The 25747-nt window shown below is 44.7% G+C and overlaps 1 protein-coding gene across 3 annotated transcripts in view; it reads right to left on the reverse strand.

Annotated features, from left to right (window-relative positions):
- Nucleotides 1–25319, reverse strand: part of TECPR1 (tectonin beta-propeller repeat containing 1) — a 39254-nt gene extending 13935 nt beyond the window's left edge. Inside the window, exons 1-14 of one of the 3 annotated variants that reach the window (XM_008164649.4) lie at nt 25162–25319; nt 17402–17634; nt 14360–14542; nt 13765–13887; nt 12729–12854; nt 10210–10384; nt 10018–10118; nt 7325–7426; nt 6743–6888; nt 4560–5089; nt 3423–3568; nt 2244–2399; nt 1466–1615; nt 539–696 (exon numbers count right to left, since the gene is read on the reverse strand). In XM_008164649.4, coding sequence (XP_008162871.2) covers nt 539–696; nt 1466–1615; nt 2244–2399; nt 3423–3568; nt 4560–5089; nt 6743–6888; nt 7325–7426; nt 10018–10118; nt 10210–10384; nt 12729–12854; nt 13765–13887; nt 14360–14542; nt 17402–17632 — 2327 coding nt within the window. In that variant the 5' untranslated portion in view covers nt 17633–17634; nt 25162–25319. Of the gene's footprint in view, nt 1–538; nt 697–1465; nt 1616–2243; nt 2400–3422; nt 3569–4559; nt 5090–6742; nt 6889–7324; nt 7427–10017; nt 10119–10209; nt 10385–12728; nt 12855–13764; nt 13888–14359; nt 14543–17401; nt 17635–25161 lie in introns of those variants that run through there. The other 2 variants (XR_010591189.1, XM_042853184.2) reach the window with 2 other exon arrangements.
- Between the last annotated feature and the right edge of the window lie 428 nt (nt 25320–25747).

The raw sequence follows: 25747 nt of genomic DNA on the forward strand, positions 1-25747 counted from the left end.
CCCTAACCTGCCAATTTTGAGGCAGATTAAGGGCCTCTTTGCTTTTGGACTACAGTGGTCGGGGCTGCAGTGTCATGCTTTGAATAGAAACCCAGCTGCTATCCTCACTAGAGAGCATCTACTGCCACTGCATGGGGGATTCAGAATTCCCTCACTTGGGTGCTATTCAAATCTCAGCCCTAATGAATGGAATGTTTCATTTACTCTAAAATGCCACCCACTAATTTGTGTAGGAGAATTTAGCACCCAACCCTGCAAGTCTTACAGGTCATCCCAATGAAATCAGACAGGAAACCTTGCAAGATCTGGCTCATAACATGCAGCTTGAGCATGTGAACATCAAAATGTAGCCTGAGGAAACTTCTTCATCTCACTTATGAAAATGAAGGCAACTCCATGTCTCTCTTTGTCTTTGGCTGACATCTACAGCACACAATGCGTTCCACACAACAGACCGCATAACTTCTGACATGGAATTAAAGAAAATTCTGGCTGCTTGAAATGCACAATAGTGAGGGGAACTTTAAAACCTTCTTACATTTGGTCACATGGCATCAGGTGTGGTGTGGCCTCTAATTCAGGACTTGGCTCGCTGACAAAGACGTCTCCTTTGCAGGTAACAGACCAGATGGCCTGGTGGGAGGGAGGGCCTTGAATCCGTCTGCTTTCGCAGCAGGACATGCTCAGCAAAGCCAGCTATGATATAAGGAAGGAACAAAGAGCGAGGAGGTGCATTTCATGGTGTGAACAAGGGTTTTTGCTTAACGTAGGTCATCTAGTGCTAGTGAAAGGAGGTTATCCTCATTGCTAGTCCACCTTGGAGATTTGTAAAAGGCAGATCAAAGGTGTCAAGATTCATTGCTATCAACATGATTTATCTTTCAGGATCCCTCCTTCCCTCTCACCACTGCTGAAATGCAGCCATTTGTGTGCCATAGAGACGCAATCAGGTGGATAGACAGCTCAATGCACAACAGTGAAGGAAAGATTTGTCCCACTGGTTTAAGCTCTTTATAAGAAGTAGAATATCTTACACAGAGCTGAGCAAACCTTAGTAGTTAAGACGATTGGAATTCCTGTAGCCCTGCCCATCACACACAACTCCATTTATCTGCCTCCAAAGAAGGGTAGGGCTGAGTTAATCCTGCCACAGTTCCTGTGGCCATGTCCACAGTAGGGGATTTTAGAGGGGACAAAAATCCCACAAGAGTGATCATGGGGTCAGCTGCACCACTGGTCACACTGGCATGAGCCCTAGAGATGACTTGCAGCTGTAGGTGTTTTCACTGTGATGTCAAGTAAACTTGGGCTGAATTTTTGTTGCACCAGTGGAATCCCTTCCCAATCTGTTTGCTAATGCAGACATAGCCAAAGAGTCCAGAGGTTGCAAACCTGATACTCAAACCTTATACAAACGAGGGTTTAAGGAAGTAACCAGACTGTGTTAGAAAGTTGGCAGAGTTACCCAGTCATGCATTTCTTGTTCCGTGGCGGCTGCTAGACGAATTGGCCACCGCTGCTTTGTCCTCTCGGGCGTGTAGAGAGCAAAGGAGTGTTTGGCATCATTCAGAACTTCAACCAGAATGGTGACTTCGTTCAGGAACACGTGGATGTACTGGCACAATACAAAGGGCATTGGTGAACAAGGCAAAGTCCCATTAAGCCTCCCCCATTGCCAGCACAATAGGGAGACCTTGCACAAATGGTCCCTGGTAAGGATGGCAGAAGAACTAACATTCTGCTTGGGAGTGCTCGTGAAACGGGGTTAGATTTACAGCCCTGGATGACTGGTCCTATCTACCCCCTCTACATCATTCTGCCAGTGTGTGTCAACCCTACCTTAGAGGGCCCCCTTGCTAGGCATCAAAGGTTGGTTCTTTCTCCATAAAAAGCAACAGAGGGTCCTGTGGCACCTTTAAGACTAACAGACGTATTGGAGCATAAGCTTTCGTGGGTGAATGCCCACTTCATCAGACGCTTTCTCCATGACCATTCAGTCTTTGGGCTGTCAACAAGATGGCTAATTGGTGTCAGCCTGGTGGTGGCTTGCCCATTGAGAGCGGGATTATTTCTAACAGGACCCTGAGATAGCCACCAGAGAGAAAAGACCTTCATTTGCTATTGGCCTGGGCCAGATTGGAAGTAGTGACCTAGACGAGAAACCCTGTATCACAATGCCCATCCCCATGGTTTTCCTCTTGTCAAATGGGACACCAGCACTGCAGTGCACTACTCGAATGCACCTTCTTCTCCTCATGATACATGTAATAGATGAACAGAATGCTGTCTCGCATGCCGTCGTTCCCAGTGAACTGCTCCAGTGCCACTCGCACATCTGTCCATTTATGAGGCTTCCAGCTTCTCCACCACTGTAAGGTCCCCGTTTTCACCCAGACAGACTGTGGCAGAAACACAAGGTTACAAGGAGCTGCAAAGAGCTTTCTTGACCTCCTCCCTCCCAAAATTTCTGCTCGTTCTTTCTATCTTCTGCTTTGAGACAAGCAGAAGATAATGTGATCAGATGAAGGCTAACAAAACTCTATGGCAGGGAAGTGAGATGCCCCCTTCAGAGAGTTCAAAATCACAGAGAGATTCTCTGACTTGGGAAAATACAGCAGGTTGTTTCTAACTGGGGTTAGAGTTAGAAACAGTGTTTCTAGCATTTAAGTACTTTTAACATAATCATCTACTAAAACTGATTGAAAGTGCATACACCAAACTGTTCTATATTGAAACTAATTTTATTTTAATACTTTAAACAGGTGATATTGGATAACTCAAGTCTTAGAAAAGGAGGGGCCAAAATCCTGAATAAAATCTAAGAAGAGCCCAAGGAAATTCTGTGTGATAATCAAGGGGAAATATTAACTAGAAATCCGGTTATTCAGATGTTCTTGACATTATAAGCACTACTTATGGAAGCTGTGCTATGCCCCCTGGTGTTCATACAGAACAAGCTCACTCATTTATTGAAGTCCAAGTAATAAGGATATTCATGCAAACAGAAGGCCCTGAATTTGTGTAGTGCAGTAACTCACATGCATCTAACACAATTTAAAGGCGTCCTGGATTAGGGATTTCAGCATATTCAGGAACAAGTGCAACAGCCAGCCAGTGTTCTTTTTGCATAGTACTAGCTGGAACTTTTCTACAAGAGCAGCGGTACCAGAGGTTTAATGGCTACTAGGGTTTCCAATTGGAGTGCTTGGGAAAAGCTACCTGTGGTAATGGACAAATGTGAACGGGGGCAAGGATACAATGCTTGATTACAGTAGGCTGCAGGCCATACACTGGACAGTACCATCACGGATACCCAATCCTGACAGATGTTAAATCATGATCAGAGTTAAAGGGAAAGAAACAGGAGGACTTTCACAAAAAGAAGAACAGGAGGACTTGTGGCACCTTAGAGACTCACTTACCTGCTCAATAGCTTGTTCATAGTGTCTAAAGTTCTCCAGTTCCCGCTTGGTCCTCTCACTGAGCTGCTGGAAAATCTGCTTTCGCCACGCTGCTGTCTGCGCTGGACTGATAGACAGGGAAAGAGACTGCACAGAGGATAACAGACCTAGAGCAGAACCAACGTGATGAACAAGTGAGCTTTAAACTCAATTCTGTGACGTATTAGATGCTCAAGACACAATCTGCCACTTCAAAAACACTGGGGCAAACACCTCTGGTCTAACACCACTATTGCATGAACACACTAGTCCCAGTGGCATTACCAAAAGGCCAGTGAGAATACTGCAAATGGTGCATAGAAAATGGATTGAAAGACTTATCATAAACTCCTCTGTATATCCCTCCACTAAAGCAGCACCTATATAGTCCTAGGAGATGACCATAGGCTCTACAGATTCTGATACAGAGCTGAGATGACCAGTAAGACAAGGCTAAGTATTGGGATGCCACACTCTCATTAATTTGACAACCAGCTTATTTGGAAATTTGACCATATTTCACTTTTTTCAAAAGCCTCCCTGTTCGAATCCCTCCAGGAGTCAAGGCTAGGCTCCCATTCAGAAAACCACCTTTCAATTCCTCTTGCCATTAGAAAAGCTTACAACAGTGTACATCTCATCCTTGGATCACAAGGACTATGGTACCAGCAGGGCACTGTGTTATTTGTCTCTAAACAGGCTCCCTCTACAACTTGATTTTCACGAGTTTTCAATCACACCCAGGAGCCGTTTTATCCTGAGCTCTAGTTTCAACGCAATGGAGAGCTAAACAGGTGTGTGGAGTTCCGACAAACTGGATTATTTCCTGTGTAACATTTCTGCCAAACATGCAGAGAAATAGTAACTAACTATGTTCATAAAGTGCTTTACAGCTAGATACGCACAACAGGAAATACTCTTCACCCCAGAAGGGAGGGTAACAGCTAACTGGCATGCAGGATACTACATAAGAGAGTGGGTGGAAGAAGGAGGGATTATTCTGAGATAAGCACATGCTTTAAAAAAAATAAATAAATAAAAAAGCATGGTATCTTATTATGGCAGCATCATTAGGCCGTGAGTGGGGATCAAGGCCCAGCTACGCTGAGCTGACAATACCTGACTGAAGAGTGAACCATTTCAGCGAGCTGTGTGAATCCACCAGGCAGCCTCCCCCACACACCCAGGCCCACAACGGATGCTCATCAGCTCCATAATGTTCTTCGACTCCAACTGAGAACATGCCAAGGGAAGACAGGCTGGACGTCTCCGGGAAGGTGCTGGCGGATAGCAGAGGCTTTTTATGGGCCTCCTTTAAGTCAATGTTTGTCCACTGCAGTTCTGCAGGATGCGGATCCTGGTCAGCAGAAGACTGGGGATTTTCGAGACCAGCCCTCTCGCCATTGTCTGAAGCAGGGCTGGCTTCTTCAGGAGCAGAGTCCGGAGGCTCCACAGTCAAGTTTGCACACGCTTCTGCTGACTGGCTTCCCACGTTGTTACCATTGACGCTAGCTGCAGCACCTGACAGGGGCGCGTCGGCAAGGTTTGGCTGTATCTGTGGGCTCTCGGTATCAGAGGAAATGTCTGCATCGCTCTGAACGATCAAATTCATTTGCTCCCTAACGTCGTCACTGAAGAAACAGCCAGCGCTTGGGGACAAACAGACAAGTACCTAATCAGCCATCAGTCCCCAAATTATCAACCGGCACACAGCCATAGAAAAGACCAGAGAAAGACAGACAGAGATGGCTACGCATTGTCCAGCAGATACAAAGCAGAGCTTTTATGGTAAAAGCTTAACTTCATCCCCAAGGGAAGAGAGCCCGACACATGGCTTTGCAGGCCATGCTGAGAAATCCTTTTATGACAGCCTGTAGGGTTGGCTGCACAGAACTCTCCAGAATACCCCAAGTGTTAACACCTCAAGGCCCTGTCTTTTGGTTTACAAATGCTGAGCAGGACTCTTTTTAGACTCCAACTGGTAGGAACAGAAGCAGCCAAAGCAGGAACTGCTGCATTTGGGAGGGGTGGGGGTAAAATATGGGGTCCAGCCAGGCCCCTTTCTTCCTCCCAATGCCCCCTTGGCCCCAGAACAGTGCAGAGGAGACCCCACACACCTTCTAGGGGTACTAGGACCCATGCAGTGCCTCCTGTCTTCTCCATGTGGCCTTGCAGGAGAGGTACAGAGAGAACCCAGCTAGAGACTCCAGCCCTTTGGAAGAGGAGCAGGCAAAGCAGAGACCTTTGGACGTTCCAGTCAGGACTACAGAATGGGCGGACATTCTGTGACCTGTGCGGATCGGCTGTTTGCTTCAGCTCCCTGCCACCTTCATCTCAGATTCACTCCATAGCTGCCTCCCCGCCCCCAACCCTCGCCTCCATTCCCTGTTCTTTCTATTTAGCCGATCCCCTCCTAACTCCCCCGTCCCCGGCAAACTAAAAGGAATCCTGGTATTAACATGATGTTTGCTGCCATTACACTGATCACTCTGCTTGTGTGCGCTAACCTTTCCCCCACCCTGTGTCTGTCTAGACAAGATTGCAGCAAGATTGTTTCCTTGTGCTCCCCCTCTGTCTGCGTCCATCTGTTGTCGTCTTATTCTCAGACTGCAAGCGCTGCCTTTTTGTTCTGTGTTTGCCTAGGACAATGGGGGCCTGGGGCTCCCAGGTACTACTAGTACAAATAAATAATAATAATAGAGCCTATCAACATTGGATTCATTCTCAACTGCAGATAGTTTCTGTTCAGCATCACAAGACGTTCTGATTCCTAGGGTTTAGCACGAGGCTTCTCACAGTGTTCCCAGCATGTTCTGCATGGCCGATGGGCCAACTCACAGCAGGGAGCCATTTGTTTATTCTCTCTGGGAAAGAAAGTGGCAAGATGCCACACAAATGACACCCAAGAGGAGGATAATTGTTAAGTGGAGTAAACACCTCCAGGATATCCGGCAGGTAACATTTCATCTATTATAGACTGGACCCTGGAATCTGATGGCAAATCTCAGCTCAGCTCACTTTACTGCCAGGCTGCACTGAATTCTCAAGTCAGAACATTACCTCTCTCCCCAGAGAAGAAGAGTTTGCTGCTCACTGTTGCATTTTAAATGGGAAAAAAACCCCAAACAAATGGACTTCAGCACCTGGCGAGAAGCAGGAGCCACGTGTTGGGTTTGTTCAAGGTCACAGTGAGGGGCCTTGAACAAACTGGATGGATTGTGTTCACAGAAATACTCCTCATAATGCCCTGGCAGCACCAAAATCTGATGGCCTTTAGGGGTTTTGGTCACTTTATTAGCTACCTGAGCAGACTGGTCGAGCTGCCGGTCTGAGACCTGTCACTCTCTCTGACCGATACAATCGCCTTCCATGTCTTCCCGCTGAGCTCGCTCGGTGTGACACCTTGCCGGAAATAAACTGCTCGATCCTCGCAGCCGATTCCCCAGACCTAGGGGAGAAAGGGGCCTTGATGGGAATGTCTGTGTGTCCTAAGGGGATGAATGGCATGGAAAGCAGATGGGCATCAGCTACAACAGGGGAGTGAGAAGAGGGCAGTTGAGGGCAAGAGTCTTTCCTGAATCAGGGGTTTTCTTTGGGTTCGTCTCTAGTGCTGGTATTTTAGGTGCAGCGCATCCCTCCTGTGTACGGTTGATTGCGGGATGGGGGGTTTTGTACTCAAGTGTATCAGATGAGAGGTAGGTTTGCTGAATGTTCTCGCAATGTACCTCATGTGGCTTTTGGCAGTTCAGGCAATTGGGCCCCTTGTTGGACTGAACATCCCGGCGTCCCCCGAGTGTATTACGACCGCAAGGTTGAACAGTGATCATACGGAAGGAGGCTAAACATGCTCATGTGTTCACACAATTGGTGTTCCACTGCCTTACCTGGTCATTTAAGCCTACGTTTACCATCATCATTTCTCCAACCATTTCAATCCAGCTGGTGCCACATGGATTGTGTGAGTTCACACCTCTTCTGAACCACACCTGTCACAAGTTAAAATCCAAGTTTTGAACTACTGTACTAGCAGGGAGACAGTTAAATGGTTAAAGCCGTGGCTGGGAGTCAGGGCTCCTGCGTCTCATTCTCAATTCTGCCATTGCCACATGGCCTTGAGCAACCAATAATATTTCAGCAGTGGCTTTGGTCTGAGGCTTCCAAAGCATCTACAAGACTGAGCCATTGGGCCATTAAGAGACTTGCCTAAGGTGATACAGCAAGTCAGTAGCAGAGTGGGGAATAGAATTCCGAACTCCCAAGGCTGCACTTTCACCTCCCTCGGGGCAGCACAGCATACAATGGCACACACCTCAGACATGGCAGTTATCCAGAATAGCTTTGACAATCCTAGCCTGAAAAGGGACCTAAGAGAGTTAGGTGCCTAAAATCCTATTGGCAGTTGGGTTCCTAACCCCTTAGGTTCTTTTCAAAATACTAGCTAACTCTTTCAAAAGTTCCTAATACACTAGGTTAACTTCAATATTAAAGAGCTGCTCTAGGAATGAGGGAGAAGGATCAGATTCTCATTTGCACTATGGCCCCTTTACACCATTCTGGCAGTGCAAACAGGCCTTACGTTGGGAGGAAATGTAACGCACACCCACTTTAAGGCCCCTTACAGTGCCAAGATGGTGTAAATGAGAGGCAGTTCCATAGTTTCTGTAAAGAGAACTTCTCTCAGAAGTTAGAGAGCAAATAGCTGACAAGCACGAGCCAGCCAGTTCCCCATCTCGTCCCCTGAGAATGAGAGTTTCTCTGGTGCATGGGAAAATTCATTCTTTTATATCTCAACTGTAACTAGTGCTTCTGCCTCCAAGTCACTTCCCCAAGCTTTTCAAGGGCTTTAGACATTTTATTATATTAAATCCAACAGAATAGGCTGGGTTTACTTTGGAAGTGGTTTGTTAAATTAGTGGTTGGATTGTTTAAAAAAAATCAAAACATACCATGTATTTAATCTCCTAATAGATTAGCTTGGTTCTATCTCATTCTTTACCAAATAAAAAACCATCTAAAAGGTTGTCTACAGGGGAAATTTTTCCAGTTACATTAGTATAGCTATAGAAGTTTAAATATACCAATATAACTGTGTGTGAACGTTCTGATTCCAGAAAAAGACCAACTTATTGCGTCTTAATTTAAACCACTTCCAAAGCAACATAAACTAAACTGGAAAAGGGACACTCATATTGGACTAAGAGTGCTTACACAGGGAGCTATACTACAGAGCTTTAAATTCACCCCCTATATTATACCGGTATCATGTCCCTGTGTAGACAAGCCTTAAGCTATACATGCTATTGATACTAATAAGGGACCTCATGTTTATTATTTAACTTCAATAAAGTTATCAATAAACCCTGGAAACTACTAATTCGCAGTAACAACCTGGGATAATTACACTCTGTTAGTGCTTAGAATCAGTGATTTTTTTCCCCAAGTACAGCAGATATTTGTTATTAATTAGCTATGTAGTATAATGTAGGTAAAGGGGGTATATTGTCATCAGAACAATAGACTATCTGTGATGTTGCACAGAGACTTGAAGTTGTAAACACAATGAGCAAACACATGCACATACATGAGCATCCTAGGTAAGAAGCCAAGATTGAACCATAATTTTTGTTTTGTTTTGTTATAAAGTATAAAGCAGGGACTGAATATTATCTTGTTCCCATAGGTGGAATTTGCTATATTCTGTCCTGGATCAGTAACCGAAAGCACTGCTAGATTGAGGGATTGGTGACCTTTAGAAGGTCAACTATTTTAATAATCACCAGGTGTAGAAATACACAGTAGACTTTGTCACCCGGGGCTAGAGACTAACGCTTTAACTATTCTGACTACCGAACTTGCCTATTTCATAGTGTGCTGGGGCTATAAACTCTTTGGTGAAAAGGCATTTTGGTTTTGGGACTGGTACATATTTCTGACCTTTGAATCAGCACCAGTGATCATCAGCTAGAAATGATCAAGATGCCTGTGTGAAATAAGCAGTTTTCACTCTTCCCAGGGGGCTCAAACACCATAGCGGGGGAAATGGCTGTACATCTCTCATTCTAGGCCCTTCTGTATTCTTCACTGCGAATTCCACACAGTGCCTTGCTCCTTGCCACCAGTTTCTTTTCATATCCCCATTATCGCTACATACCACTCTACTGGCTACATTCAGATGTAATACACGACAACCACCACTGAGCAGCTGTAAAGGCGCCCCAGCATAGGGTTGTGAAACTTCCTCTTACACTCATTTGCTGCTGCTTGACTTGAGTTTGGCCCATTGTCTATAGCATTAGACATCCCAAACTGACAGCAGCGTGCTGTCGAGCTGGAACCCATTTCTGTTCTGGGAGAGTGGCTTAGCAGCCTTCTCGTAGACACCCCACACCCCTCTGCTTCTTGGTGGTTCAGTCTCTAAGAGCCATAGAGCACCCCTGCAATTTTGGGGCACTGGAACTTACCCAGCAAAGGGGGCAAGAGATCCCAAATCCCTGACATTTCATAAGTTTGCACAGAAGAGCAACATACTGTAAACATACAGAGAAGAGAACCAGAAATGTAGCTCAAGGCCTCTTACTTTTCTGTCTTTAGTAACCGCCCACACCACGTTTACACCCACAGAGACGTGCAGGATCCCATTTTCAGAGCTTGGGGGTTCCACAATTGTCCAAGAAATTCCTGCCAAATAAACAAAACAAGGTTCATTAGACTCTCGTTAAGTTCTCTACAAATCAAAGCAACTTCCCTGCATGGCATGACAGGGTTTTACCTTGAGGGTTATTTCTATCAATCCCTTCTCTCACAATAGTTTGCCCCTCCCAAAGTGTTGCCCACAGGAGGTCATATGGTCCACAGCTGATCTGTACTGCTTCTCCAGGGGTGGCTATTAAGGACCACGAGGAGCCTTCTGGATTGTGGTGGCAAACGTCTTCTCTATACCATACCTAGGACAGACACAAAAGCCTTAGAAAAATGCCACAAACAGTCAGAACCTTTCAGGCAAACATATGGGCAGCCTGACAGAAAGGAGAGAACCATTCTTCTCTAGCCAAGTCTCCTTTTATAGCATTTGAACTCTCACCTTTAAGTGGCATTAGTTGAGTAGATTATACAACTGCAGACCACTTCCCTGTATATCAAGGGAGGAGGCTTTTCTATATACTAGGTTTTATGATGCAAGTCAATTTGGACAGGCCCATGATCTCTTGCCACACGATCTGTGTGTATTTCAACATTCGGAGCAGTTAAATATGATTCAAGGCACGTTAAATAAACTTAGAACCATTGAACTGTATGCCAAGAATCCTTCTTCCTTAGGAAAATACAGAGCATTCACACACTCAGGTTACTGCTGTAGATAAAAAGTCATGATCTGGCATTAACTGTAATGAGCTATCCATTTAGACAGACACCATTTGTATAAGGGCCAATACCTCACCGCTTTCATAACTTTTGATGGTGTCCAGCCCAACATTTACACGCAGCAGAGAGAACATGCCACTTTAAGGGTTTTGTGCTTGCCAGTCCTGGTCTCTCACACATGTGTTTCTCCACCTTATGTTTGAGAGAGCTTGGTGGGAAGGTTCAATATGGAGAGAGCACAGAGCATTCTTAGGTTGATATGCTCTCCTTGTGGCGGACAGTGAGCACTACAGCCCCACATTTATTAACATTTTGCTTTGGCAGGACTTCCACTTGGGGAACCCAAAGCACTTTCATGTTAATTAAATAAGCCTGCAAGGCAGAGAGCTATAATTTCCATATGGGGAAACTGAGACACAGGGAGATTTATAAGTGACTTGCCCAATGCTACACAGCCAGCCAGTGGCAAAATGCAAGTAGACCCTAGGAGTGAGTATTTGTTATAGCCACTAGACTACATTTCAAACATCTAAAGTTACTTCTAGACCTGTTAAGACACAAGTCAGGAATAGACCATGGCTAGGAGGATGACAGCTAAGACATGTGCCTAAGAGTGAAGGATGGAAATCCTTACAGCATGAGGAAGGATAAGAAAGACTTCATCGTGGGCCTAAGAAAATGATGTGAGAGGCACACTTTTTTTTAGCATTTAGTATTATACATATAAAGTAAAACCTTGTCAGGGCTGGATTCCAAGATTACCCTACTGCCAGCTCAGCTGAACTTTTCCCTTTCCCTATTCAACGCAAAAAAAGGTTAAACAAAATTGGATCCTTTCTATGGGTTCATTTTTCCACACCGAAGAAGCACTCACCCATGACACAGCACCTCTAAACTCTCCCTCTCTATTTTGATATAAAGCAGCATCAATCAACAGCCTATCACAGAAAGGGTTTTATTTCCATGTTCCCTGTCAGCCAGGTCAAACAGCAAATATCCGGACCAGCGTATGAAGGCAATGCTTTAGCTTGCAGAACGTCTGTCTGGGCTTAACCACTGAGATTCACAGCCACCTAGTCAATTGTGATCTGGCCTTCAAATATCTCCCCCCCATCCCCGCAACCTCATAACCAGAAGCAAGCTTCCCACAGATCAGGACCCACCAACTCAAAGTGGTACCAGACCCTTACCATAACAACATATGCAAAACCTGCAGGTATATCTCCACTGCTACGATGATAAATACCTACCTGCAACACACCTTCCAAGACGCATGGGTCCTTCACATGTCTGTCATATGTGGTGTACCTCACCCAATGCACTAAATGGCCCAATAACAACTAGATGGGTAAAACCAAACAATCACTATGCTCTCAAATGAACTCTCACAGAAAAATGATAAAAGAAAAAAAACACCAAACACCAGCAAAGGGTGAACATTTTTCACAAAATGATCACTCCATATCTGACCTCTCAGTCCTCGTCCTCAATGGAAACCTGCACAACACCTTCAAAAGACGAATCTGGGGGCTCAAATTCATAACTTGCTAGACACTAAAAATCATGGTCTTAATAAACACACTGGATTTATGCCCCAGTACAACCACCTGTAACCCACTAGCATCCTCTTTTTGTCTGATGACAGAGGTTTTAATGGGCCACTTCACCTTGAATGGTCTCTTAGAATATGTGTTAACTACTTATGCTAAACTCTCTGTTCCACCTTGTATTTAGTTGTGACACACAGAGTACCTTTCCCAGCCCTGAAGAAGAGCTCTGTGTAGCTCCAAAGCTTGTCTATCTCACCAATAGAAGTTGGCCCAATAAAAGATATTACCTCATCCACCTTGTCTCTCTAATACCCCGGGACCAACATGGCTACAAAACCACTGCAGATAAGGAATACACACAAAAAAAGAGTTATACCCTTCCTTGTAAGGACACTGCCCAGACCGATAACCGGCCCATGGGCTCGTCAGTGATTTCCCATCCTCCAATGGAGATATCGTTGAAAGGATCTGGCAACTGTTTAGGATCATCATGGGATGTTATCTAAAGCAAAGAGAGAGAAAAATTTAGAGAGCTGAAGTAGAAGAAGACCTGACCCCACATATACCTGCTGGCTATTTGGTGCACTGGGATAGGAGGGGCTTATCTCATTTTCTAGCAGACAAATCTTTGCCTCACAAAGCCACCACCTAGATGCCAAATGGCTAGGCATGGAGGATGGACTCCCTCTCTCCGTCATGGCTGCTCCTTCAGACAGGGTGGGGCCACATTTGTGGAGCAGCATGGAAGAAGCCTGCACTCTTGCTGCCGGGGCTATAACTGTTCTTATGTAAAGCCTAGACTTTTGCTCCCACACCGGTCAATCCAGCATCTTGCACAAGCATTACAGTCACTAAAATAAATCCTCTATGTTTTTGCATGTGCTCTCATTAGTGCATGCAAACAGCAATCACATGTGCCTGTAATGCAGACAGCTAGTGGACTGACACCGGGAAAAATCCTATTGAAAATGGAGCAGGGTTTTTCATCACGTAGCATTAGCTGCCTGTGGACAAGTGATCAGAATTCCTCTCCCTGCCTATGCCTCTATTCACAAGATTGTAAATCAGCACATGTCAAAGATCTGAGGGCTGGGCTGAAGCTCTTTATGTTAGAAACGGAAAAAAAAATTCAAAGCTATGGTGGAAATTTTGAAAGGCCCCTAAAATAAATCCCACTGAATGTCAATGGGATTTGGGCACCTAATTTCCTTCTGGTCCTTTGAAAAATTCCAGCCTTGAATTTGTAAGAGGTGAGAGAGGTGCTAGATCGGCAGCTGCAGAGTCCAAGGTCCTGTCTTTGCAGACAGCACAAACCGCAGTGACAGCAGTGCAAACTTCCCCACTCTCATGCCATCACTTCTTTCATATACCACTTGAGCTAATAAATAAAACAAACAAACACAGAAAGAGACCTTTGCCCAAGTGTCTCGTGATTTGTATCTCCTGTATCTGATCCACCTCCTACGTCGGACACAGGAATTCCATTTCTTATCCTTTGCGTAGGTAGCTGGGAAGTCAATGGCATACGTCCAACCCTAAAAACAGAGAGTTCCTTTCATAAAGATTGCGAGCAGATGGCTACATTAAATAACTCAGAACAATTCTTCACAAGGATCACGCCTACAAACATAATACAAATTACTTTGCATATGCATAGGGGCTTTTATCTCCTAACTCTATAGACATTAATGAACTACATCTCAACTCCTCTGCGCAATACATACAGGACAAATAAGATATAGAAAAGCATTTTATTTTTATTATAATAAAGATGTTATAGTAAATAACAGCATCCAATAGCTATCATTTCAGGGCTGGATACAAAGCCTGTTGAAGTTAACAGAAAGATTCCCTTTGGTTTCAATAACCCTAGGAAAAGATGCCTCCAGCACTATACTATAGCGATCTCCATTCCCAGCAAGAAGCAGCTGTGGGAAGATGGGAGATGCCTTTACTTTTACAGAGTGGATTCCCAGAATGGATCTCTTGCCGGTATTGTTCACCTACCCCTTTCTCTGTTGGTTCCCCTCCAATATTTTCATCCACGTACCAGTCAGACTCCCACTCCCAGTGCGGTGATGGCAGCGTGAAACTGTCAAGCTGCTGATGTTTTAGCCCGCTCACGTCACTCCATTGCCAGCGATCACTGGGCATTAATTTCTCACAAAAGCCACCAACCGGATTCCAACGCTGCCAGAAAGGAGAAAAATTGCACAGGTCAGGTCTGTAAGGCCATGTAACCTTGTTAGGTCACAGATGGGGCCTTGGGGATGTTCAGATGTTCCACACCTCAAGAGAAAAGATCCACTGGGGAAACAAGAAGGCATCCAAACACTGGCTATCGGCTAATATCATCTTTGGAGGGAGCATCCTTCAGATACCAGCTACTGGCTTTAAAGAGTGTGTCCTTCCTTTAATGCCAATACTAAGGAGGACAAGGTGGGTGAGGTCATTTCTTTTACTGGACCAACTTCTGTTGGTCAGAGAGACAAGCTTTCGAGCTTACATAGAGCTCTTCTTCAGGCTTGTCTTTCTCACCTTCAGAAACTGGTCCAATAAAAGATATTACCTCACCCACCTTGTCTGTCTAATATCCTGGGACTGACATGGCTACAACTAGACTGCATAATGCTAAGGGGGAAGTTACTTCATTTTAACAAACATGTGGTGGGTGTCATTCTAATTGATGACATTAAATTGTTCAGTCTATTACCAAAGATCATGGAATAATAAACAATGAGACGCACCATCAAGTGTTCCCATTCATATACTAGAAAGCATTACTGATTGCAGGACTGTCTGCAGCATTTAATTTCTAGTGTACTGGTCCAAGTTCAGCCCAGGGTGGTAGCCAATGAAAGCCACCACATCAGACAGCTATCAAGTGACCAGTGGCCATGGATTTAGGGGCCGTAGTCCAATTCCTAATGGAAAGGTGACTCAGGGTATGTCTATACTTCAATTAAAAACCCGCAGCTGGACCGTGCCAGCTGATTCGGGCTAAGGGACTGTTTAACTGTGGTGCAGATGTTTGGGCTTGGGCTGGAGCCAGAGCTCTGGGACCATCCCATCTTGCAGAGTCGTAGCACCTGGGCTCCAGCCCGAGCCCAAACATCTACACCACAGTTAAACAGCCCCTTAGCCCGAGTCAGCTGGCACGGTCCAGCTGCGGGTTTTTAATTGAAGTATAGACATACCCTAAGGCTCTGTCTACCCTAGAAAGGGTTTGCCAGTATTCCTATACCAGTAAACCCTCCTAGTGGAGATACAGCTAATACCAGCAAAAGAATTGCTGTTATAGCTTACCCCAGTTCCCCTAATGAAATAAACCAGTGATTTTCAAATGTTTTTCATCTGCAGACGCCAAAAAAATTTCAAATGGAGGTGCGGACCCCTTTGGAAATTCCACTGCGATCCCCTACCATAGATGTCTTAGACTGAACTGAATTCAACTATAAATGTTGCATGGGCTTGGCACAGCATTCGATGCAGCATAAGAAAGAGCACTAAACTGTGGGTTTCTATGGTAACGACAACAATTCCAGGTTTTGACCTGTAGGTGGGGACATTCCCATACTTTTGATTGATCCTTAGAGGTGTCCCCCCAGGTTAGAAGCTGACCTGCCACGTTGCTCTCTACTTTGATTGACTTTGGTTTCTAATGCTGTCAAACCTGCCCAAGTTCACTTACATAATAACAACAACTTTTTTAAAGGACCACACACAGCCCAGTGCTTAAAAAGAAAAAAAGAAAAAACCCATAACGAAGAACCTTAATCAACTAAAATTGCCACGAAGTTTTACCCAACTAGCTCTCCCTCAGTCACATTGGGCTAGTCCACAGCCACTCCCTTGTCTGGTGTAAGACCTCTTATGTGCAAAGATCGTAAATGATTCAAGAGGTTTCAATATTGGTTATACTGTATACAATATTATTAGGCTAAACTTCTTTGCACATTCTTTATCCACTATTCAAGGTCTGATAGCTATGACTTTTTTAGTTTGTTCCCACAGAAAAGCTTCACATCTCCGATTTCTATTTTTCATGCTTTAGACCAAACAAAGGGAAGAATTTACAATTTACAACCCAGATAACGCATATTTAACGAAGATCATTTAAAATGTTTTCATAAAAGGAGGAATGTTCTAAAAACACAGTGCATAATTATATCAATGTTAGACAAATATAAAAAGGTCAGGAAAATATGCCTTCCCCTGCTTAAATAAAAACACAGCACTCTATACTACATTTATCTAGTGATCCCTTAGAAAGCAAGAAAAAAATCATTTGATCGTAGCTCTAGAATGACTTTACCAAATACATGAGAGGTGGGTTTTGGTGGGGGGGAGAAGGGGGTTGTGTGTTTTTTTTTTTTTTTTTTTTTAAGAAAAGCAATTTATGAATGCATTCTGTTGACGCACGTGTTACAGAGAAGCCCCATAGAATGTGACAATGACATTTCTACAGGGTTTTTTTAAAAGACATAGTAGATTTTAATGGGAAATTGTACCTGGGGAATTTTTTTAAACCTTTTCTAAATAACTCTATAGGCTTTGTTGCTGTTAAGTTCCATGTGACTTTTTCATAAGGGAACAGGTATTGCTAACTGATGGAAGCAACACATCAGACTTAGAGACTGAATGACCCCAACTGAGATGACTGGCGCTCAAGAGGACGCTATTTGCAAGGGGAAGAAAGAGGAAGGATTTAGGGGGACATTTAGGATCTGCTCTTCAGAAATACGCAGCAGGGATTAAAATAAATGAATAAATAAATAAATACAATCCCTGAATGCTCGGGATGGTTCACAGTACCCGGAGAAGGGAGAACTCCACCCGAAGCTAGGAATTCCTTCCCTAGCTGCCACATTCACTTTGAACCCCAAATATGAGGTTTCTCTTGTCTGTTCTTACATTTACACATTACACAACAAACAACCTTACTACTGGACAACAGATCAGTCTGGACAAGTAACCACATTTCTCACTGCCAGCCCTCTCTGAGGACCACATGGCAAGTTTGACAGATGTGCTCATGACTTTACATACCTGATTCTCATAAGTTTCTTCCTGGAATCGGATTGGAACATCACTTGAGAATACGTAGGCATATACCTGGTGATCACAAGCTATTCCCCAGCAGCACTGTTTGACAGCAGAGACTCGTTTGAATTCCAGCTGTCTGTCTTTACAGAGCTCCCAGTACTGGCCAGCTGTAGAAAGAGTGTAAACCCTCCCAAAGATATCAACTGCCCACAAGAGGGAGTTGGGCATAGCCATAGCTGAAAGGCAAAGAAAGAGGTATTAATGTAGAGGCTAATTTTTAGGAGGTGGGTTCAAACCCCACTCCCATCCCAAACAGACCCAGAAACTGAACTGAATACTGTGAGCCCCTCTCCAATGATACTAAACTTGAGAACAAAGGATGATATTTTCAAAGGAGCTTAGGGGATTCATCCATCCAAATCCCATCGCCTTTTAATGAGAGTTGGGTACCTAACTACCTTAGGCTCCTTTGGAAATCCCAGCCCAGGGGATACCAACTGGAATGTACATTGCAAACCCTTCCAATACAATTAGTAGCAACAATCTCAGGCTAAGAAGAGAAGCCAAAGGTTGAATGAATACATGGGGCCTGAACTGTGCTCTCACCCCAGAAGAGGGACATCCAGGGCTGGGCTAAGGCACATTGACTAAGCAGCATGGTGGAGTTTGTGCTGCTAGTGCTCTCTGGCTAAAGAGAAGATTTCACTTTCCTGAGCTTTATGTACTCAGTGTCCAGGACCCCACAAAGTCACAGGAACTCCTCATCAATCTCCTCCTGGCACTGGCCGAGATGGACTCCATCAATTCAGGAAGAGGACGCTAGACGGGGAGATTCTCTGCAACTGTGTTGCTTACTTTCAATCCCTACTTGTCTCTAGGCAGAGTTCCTCTGGAGCCTCCATGGAGCAGTAGGGGCTGTCCAGGGGTCTCTGCTGGGTGATCCAGAGTTCCCCCATAGAATCATAGAAGTGTAGGACTGGAAGGGACCTCAAGAGGTCATCTAGTCCAGTCCCCTATTTTGAACCTCTGACCACCCCTCCCCAAAATCCTGGTTGATCATTTGCTGTCCCACAGACTCTTGTTTCCTGGGCTCTGTGGCCCCTCTCTCAATTGAGGAGGCAGGCCTTTTGTCCTTGTAATGGATACTGGTCCTTTAAGGCCAAATAATATAGTTACCCTGTTCCATGTGTCCAGGGAAGAAAAATGAAGCCATCACTGGAAGAGAGGAAAATGATCCCAAGAGCAGTTAGTGTTGGGGAGAGGGAAGGTCTAGGGCTATCCCAGAACACTGTTTCTTTAAGGGCCTGTGACCAGGAGCTTTGTAGAGGGAGTGGCTCCAGTGGCTCCTAGTCAACACAGACAGGTGTTTGGGGTTATTACACTCACCTGGGAGAAGCAAGAGACTGATTAGTTGACTGGGTGGGAAACTCAAAAGAGGATCCAAACCCAGGTGTGGGCTGCGAATACCTAAACCTGAGCAGAGAGCCTACAGGCCAGGACTGAAAACAGTCCCAAGAAGGAGGACTGAGAGACCCTGAACCTGAGGGGTGAGCAGAAAGGGGCCCTTTTGAGAAGCTGAATGACATTTAATAAGTTAGACTCCAGGTCAGGAGAATATTGTTTCAAAGACTATGGTTGTGACTGGATTATTCTGTGAATTTGGAGGGAAACTGAGGCAGGGTGCCCAGTAGACCTCCCCAGGCCATGGGCAGGGTGTCCTGGGATGGCACCTGTTTGCAGTCCTACATGGAATTCAAACAGGCCAGCACTACGTTTGTTTCAAGAAGAATAAAGACTTCTTTCTGTGGGCATGTTGCATTTCCCACTCCTGGAGAAACAGTGGAGAGAGCTCAGAGCCACTCGTTCCATGGGAAAAGTGGGATTCACCTATGGGGACTTCCAACCCAATTTTTTTTTCCTATAGTGCAAAGCCCAAAACAAGGAAAGGAAAAGAGGAAGCACTGCTTGGAAGCAGCACACACCATTGTTTCTTTGTCTGTGAAAGGGCAGCTTTGCTCTCACAGGAGCCTAAGGAAACTATCCTGCTTGCCTTCTGACCCGTAACTAATAGTGATGGAGACATGCTGACTAGTACCACTTCATTGTTTCTAACCCGGGCATAAATTTGCCCAGAATAGAGACAAACATGTGTCACCCAAGGGAGAAGAGATGAAGGGCAAAGTTCTCCTGTTAGTTACAGCAGCACAACTCCAACTGAGTCCAAGAGGTTGCCCTGCTGCTAGAGAGGCCCTCTCTATGTTTTAGATTATGCCTAACTTTTGCAAGAGTAGCTGCACTGGTACAGACCCCAAGTGCAGATGTATATCAACCCAGGTGTGGCATCTTCATACATACGCTGACCTGTCTTGTTGGGGATCTTAATCTGAGCCCAGACCTCCCTCTCTGGTTGTAGCCCATCATCACTACTATTTGTTGTGAGCTGGAGATGTTCAGAGAAGCTGCAGTGATGAGGGCCATAGAAGTACTTAGATAACATAAAACAGAAAGAAGGATAATCTTGTGTTTAAGGTGCAGCACTAGGGAATAGAAGATGTGTAACAAACCTCCCATCTTATTTTGGGCAAGTCGTTTCACCTCGGCACCTCAGTTTCCCCAGAGGTAAAATTGGGATAATATTTATCTCACTGAGGCTTGTGTGTCTAATGTTTAAGTGCTTAGAATTCTTTGAATGGAAGGTACTGTGCAAGTATGAAGCATTATAACAACCATATGGGGAGGGGCCAGATCTATGGTGTACTGCATGCACCCTTGGAAGAACAAAGCCAAGATAAGGAGCCTTTTCAAATTAGTGTTAAAAAAATACTGCAGTGCAAGTTACATTTTCTAACTAAGAAAATACCCTGCAACAAACTTGAATAACTAACTGTAAAGTAAAGCAGAATGGCAAAAATAACCAGGCTAATATTCTGGGATGTAATACCAGGAAGGTCATAAGAACGGCCCTACTGGGTCAGACCAAAGGTCCATCTAGCCCAGTATCCTGTCTTCAGACAGTGGCGAGTGCCAGGTGCTCCAGAGGGAATGAACAGAACAGGTAATCAAGTGATCCATCCCCTGTCACTCAAGGACACCATTCCTGCCCATTCTGCCTAATAGCCATTGATGGACCTATCCTCCATGAATTTATCTAGTTCTTTTTTGAACCCTGTTATGGTTTTGGCCTTCACAACATCCTCTGGCAAGGAGTTCCACAGGTTGACTGTGCGTTGTGTGAAGAAATACTTCCTTTTATTTGTTTAAAACCTGCTGCCTATTAATTTCATTTGGTGACTCCTAGATCTTGTGTTATGAGAAGTAGTAAACAACTACTTCTTATCTACTTCCTTATCTACTTTCTCTACACCAGTCATGATTTTATAGACCTCAATCATATCTCCCCTTAGCCATCTCTTTCCAAGCTGAAAAGTCCCAGTCTTATTAATCTCTCCTCATAGAGAAGCCGTTCCATACCCTAATAATTTTTGTTGCCCTTTTCTGAACCTTTTCCAATTCCAATATATCTTTTTTGAGATAGGGCGACCACATCTGCACACAGTATTCAAGATGTGGGCATACCATGGACTTATATAGAGGGAACATAATATTTTCTGTCCTATTATCTATCCCTTTCTTAATTATTCCCAGCATTCTGTTCAGTTTTTTGACTGCTGCTGCACATTGAGTGGATGTTTTCAGATAACTACCCACAATGACTCCAAGATCTCTTTCTTGAGTGATAACAGCTAATTTAGATCCCATAATTTTATATGTATAGTTGGGATTATGCTTTCCAATGTACATTACTTTGCATTTATAAACATAAAATTTCATCTGCCTTTTTGTTGTCCAGTCACAAAATGTTGAGAGAGCCTTTTGTAGCTCTTTGCAGTTTGCCTGGGTCTTAACTATCTTTAGTAAGTTTGTATCATCTGCAAATTTTGCCACCTCACTATTTACCCCTTTTTTCAGATCATTTATGAATATGTTGAATAGGACTGGGCCCAGAACAGACACCTCGGGAACACCGCTATTTACCTCTCTCCATTCTGAAAACTGACCATTTATACCTACTCTTTGTTTCCTATCTTTTAACCAGTTACCAATCCATGAGAGCACCTTCCCTCTTATCCTGTGGCAGCTTACTTTGTGTAAGAGCCTTTGGTTAGGGACCTTGTCAAAGGCTTTCTGAAAATCTAAGAACACTATATCCGCTGGATCCCCTTGGTCCACATGCTTGTTGACCCCCTCAGAGAATTCTAGTAGATTGGTGAGGCGTGATTTCCATTTACTAAAACCATGTTGACTCTTCCTCAACAAATTACGTTTATCTAGATGTCTGAGAATATTATTATTTATTATAGTTTCAACCAGTTTGCCCAGTACTGAAGTCAGGCTTGTAGGCCTGTAATTGCCAGGATCACCTCTGGAGCCCTTTTTAAAAATTGCCGTCACATTAGCTATCCTACAGTCATTTGGTACAAAAGCTGATTTAAATGACAGGTTACAGACTACAGTTAGTAGTTCTGCAATTTCACATTTGAGTTCCTTCAGAACTCTTGGGTGAATACCATCTGGTCCTGGTGACTTATTGCTGTTAAATTTATCAATTTGTTCCAAAACCTCCTCTAATGATACTTCAATTTGGGACAGTTCCTCAGATCTGTCACCTAAAAAGAATGGCTCAGGTTTGGGAATCTCCCTCACATCCTCAGCCATGAAGACCGATGCAAAGAATTCATTTAGTTTCTCCACAATGCCCTTATCGTCCTTGAGTGCTCCTTTATCACCTCAATCGTCCAGTGGCCCCACTGGTTGTTTAGCAGGCTTCCTGCTTCTGATGTACTTAAAAAAAATTTTGCTATTACTTTTATAAGACATATACTTGTGTGTGTGTATCTAAATACTTTTATATACATATAAAAGACACAGGGAGTAACTATTCTACTCTACTTGACTCTGGTGAGGCCTCAGCTGGAGTACGGTGTCCAGTTTTGGGCACCACATTTTAAGAAAGGTGTGGAGAAATGGAGGGGAGTCCAAAGGAGAGCAACAGAAGTTCTAGAAAACATGACTCTGAGGAAGGTTTAATAATAATAATAATAATAAAACCCTGAATATGTTTAGTCTTGAGAAAAGACTGGCGGGATTCGGGGGGGGGCGGGGGGGAACCTGATATGTCTTCAAATATGTTAAAGGCTGTTATTAAAAAGGATTGTGATGTTTCCATGTCCACTGTAGGTAGGACAAGAAACAACTGGCTTGATCTGCAGCAAAGGAGACTGAGGATAGATATTATGAAAAAAGTTCTAATCATAAAGGTAGCTAAGTACTAGAACAAGCTTCCAAGAGAGGTTGTGGAATCCTCATCACTGTAGGTCTGTAAGAACAGGTTAGACAAACACCTGTCAGGGGTGGTCTAATTATATTTGGTCCCGTTGCAGGGGGATGAACTAAATGACCTCTGAAGGTCCTTTCCAACCTTACATTTCCTTGACTGATCTCAGGCTCCCAACTTGCCGGATCCTGAGGGAAAATGACTCCTCATGGATAACTCAATTAAGATATCTACCTGGAGCACAGTAGTTTTTTTGTTTTTTTTTTGTTTTTAGTGGAATGCTTGGGAATCTTAAGACAGGGAGGACAAACTAATATCAATCCAGATATGGAGGGCTCTCTGTGCAATGCTGGTTAAAAGAGATAGCACAAAGACTGAAAAGGTTCCGAAACAGGAAGCGAAAGAGCTTAGCAATATGAAGGGATCTGTACACCATGAAAGATCACAAAGATGATTAAGGCTACTTAAACCAGGAAGAAGAGTTAGATGGGACTAGATTGAGGTATTCAAGATAGTAAGGATAGAGGGAAAATGAGCAGTTCCTGTTTACTCTGTGTTATTTGAGAATAAAGGGTGTGGCAATGAACAAGTGTAAAGCCAACCGAACAAAAGACCTCAGGTAAAATTTTCATAAGTGATTTAGGAGTTTAAATTACTTTTGAGAATTGGATTTAGGAGTCTGTGGAATTCATTGCAGCAGTAGGTCACCAAAGAGAGAAATACTGCCTGAGTTTTCAAAGGTGCTGAGTGCTGCAGCGGTCATTCATTACAGTAGGCACAGAAGAAGAGGAGTACTTGTGGCACCTTAGAGACTAACAAATTTATTAGAGCATAAGCTTTCGTGGACTACAGCCCACTTCTTTGGATGCATATAGAATGGAACATATATTGAGGAGATATATATACACACATACAGAGAGCATAAACAGGTGGGAGTTGTCTTACCAACTCTGAGAGGCCAATTAATTAAGAGAAAAAAAACTTTTGAAGTGATAATCAAGCTAGCCCAGTACAGACAGTTTGATAAGAAGTGTTACCCATTATGCAGGGGTGGGGGAGAAATCAGACCAGGACTGTGTAAATCATCCATTCCTTCCCCACTCAAATTAGGACAACTAGATAGTTGACGTAGCTATAAATATTTATGGTTAAAATTAACATAATGATACATGTCATTCAAAAGCCCTGCTACAAGGCATACAGGGGTCAAGAAAAGTCCCTATCTGTGTGTACAATACTGAAAAATTACTTGGGTTCTTCAGAGGGGGTTTTCAGCCTCTCTCTTCAGGCATTGGCCACTAGTGGAGGCAGGATGCCAGCTTAGATGGATCTGTGGGCTGGGCCACTATGGACATTCTCTTGCTCCAATGTAAAATTTACACCTATAGGCTTCTTATTCATTCCCTATGAAGGCACTTGGCAAGTATTTCTAGGACTAATATAAAAGGGCTCCATGAGAATGGTCTTCCATTCATTCACTGCCTTTCATTCAAATAGATCTCAAAGCACTTTACAAACATCACACACGATATACAAAAATAATTCTGTCATTGAATGGCAGCTGACTGTGGGGTGGAAATAAAGCAGCTGTTTATCAGGAACATTTCACAGGCAGTGTAAAGTCTGTTTATCTAGCCCCAAGTTCACTCTATATTCCTCCCAGGGGCTGGTCACAACCCCTGACAAATGGGTAGGCCATAAAGTGCTGTTCCGCCTGAGTGCAAAATGCCCTCTTCATGATAACTAGGGTTGTACTATGGGGGGAGCCACAGGGGGACACAGGGCTCTTTTACCAGAAATGGTGCCATACAGGAGAGCTTCACAGCAAAGAAGGCAGTTTGTTATATGCTGCAGCAATTCTCACGTTTTCAGATGTCACCATAAGCACCATACAGCAGCTATTCAAAGCCCCCTTTGCAAAACAAAAACAAATGCCCCAGCATGACCCTAGTGCCACGGCCCAGGATTTTTTTTTTTTGGTGCCTTCCTGTTTGTCTGGCGACAAAAGCATCAGCATAAAACCTGCATAATACAAGGAAGGCTCTTTGGCACCAGTTAAACAGCCATTGTTAATTAACCCTTTCGAGGCTAGGAATGCTTCAGCGACTGCGTTTATCATGCCGTTCCAGAGGGGCAGCAGGGGCCATGCATTGCACAAGGACTGAAACAGGACAAGGGGCGCGAGCCCCACAGGGGGACATGACCCGCGCTGCATCCTAGCAAGCGAACCGCAGAAAGCTCTGGAGAGGAGGGTGAAAGACGTTCCCGGGGGGAGGGACAGTCGACAGGGAGATGGATTCCCCAGCCTGCCCAAGACGTCCAGGCACCAGCCGGAGAGCTCGGATTGCTGGCCCCAGGAATAGAGACGGTGGTGCCTGCTCCAGCCCTGGGCCCTCGCCCCACCATCTCCCGGGAACCAGCCCCTTACCTGCTCCTCCTGCAGCCCCTCCTCCCGCTCCAGCCGCTTCCCCCCGCCTCCGTCCGCAGCTGCACGAGCAGCCCCAGCCACCACAGCAACTAGGGCCGCTACAGCTCTGGCTCCAGCAGGAAGGGCGTGCGAATGTAAACCTCTCGCCTACTGGCTGCGCGATCCCAGCTAGGATCTAAGCCCGGCAGCTATTCGCTAGGGAGTGGAGTCAGCTGGCTCCATCGCGTTCCACGGCTCACTTCCCCCCCGGGATGCAGGTGGGCGATGGCCCCCACGTGGGTGGGAGATTTGGAGGCTGGCAGCTGAACACCTGGTCCCTCCATTCCCGTCCCTGCACAGGCTGCTGCCAGCCGCAGGCCACTACACCCTCACTGGAGCCATAAAGGTCAGGAGGCCCAGTCCGGTGCCCCCCAAACTGAAGTGTTCACAGCCATCACAATGGGTGGCATGACACAGCCCCCTGATGCTGGGCGCCGTGGGAAGGGATGGCTGTGACCCAGGCTGGTGCAGCACCTGGCATGCTGTCGGCGCTTTATTAATATTTAATAACAGCAGCAACTGGATTGTAATTTGCTTGGGGCAGAAA

Source organism: Chrysemys picta, chromosome 10 (assembly GCF_011386835.1).
Source record: "Chrysemys picta bellii isolate R12L10 chromosome 10, ASM1138683v2, whole genome shotgun sequence".
NCBI lineage: Eukaryota > Metazoa > Chordata > Testudines > Emydidae > Chrysemys > Chrysemys picta.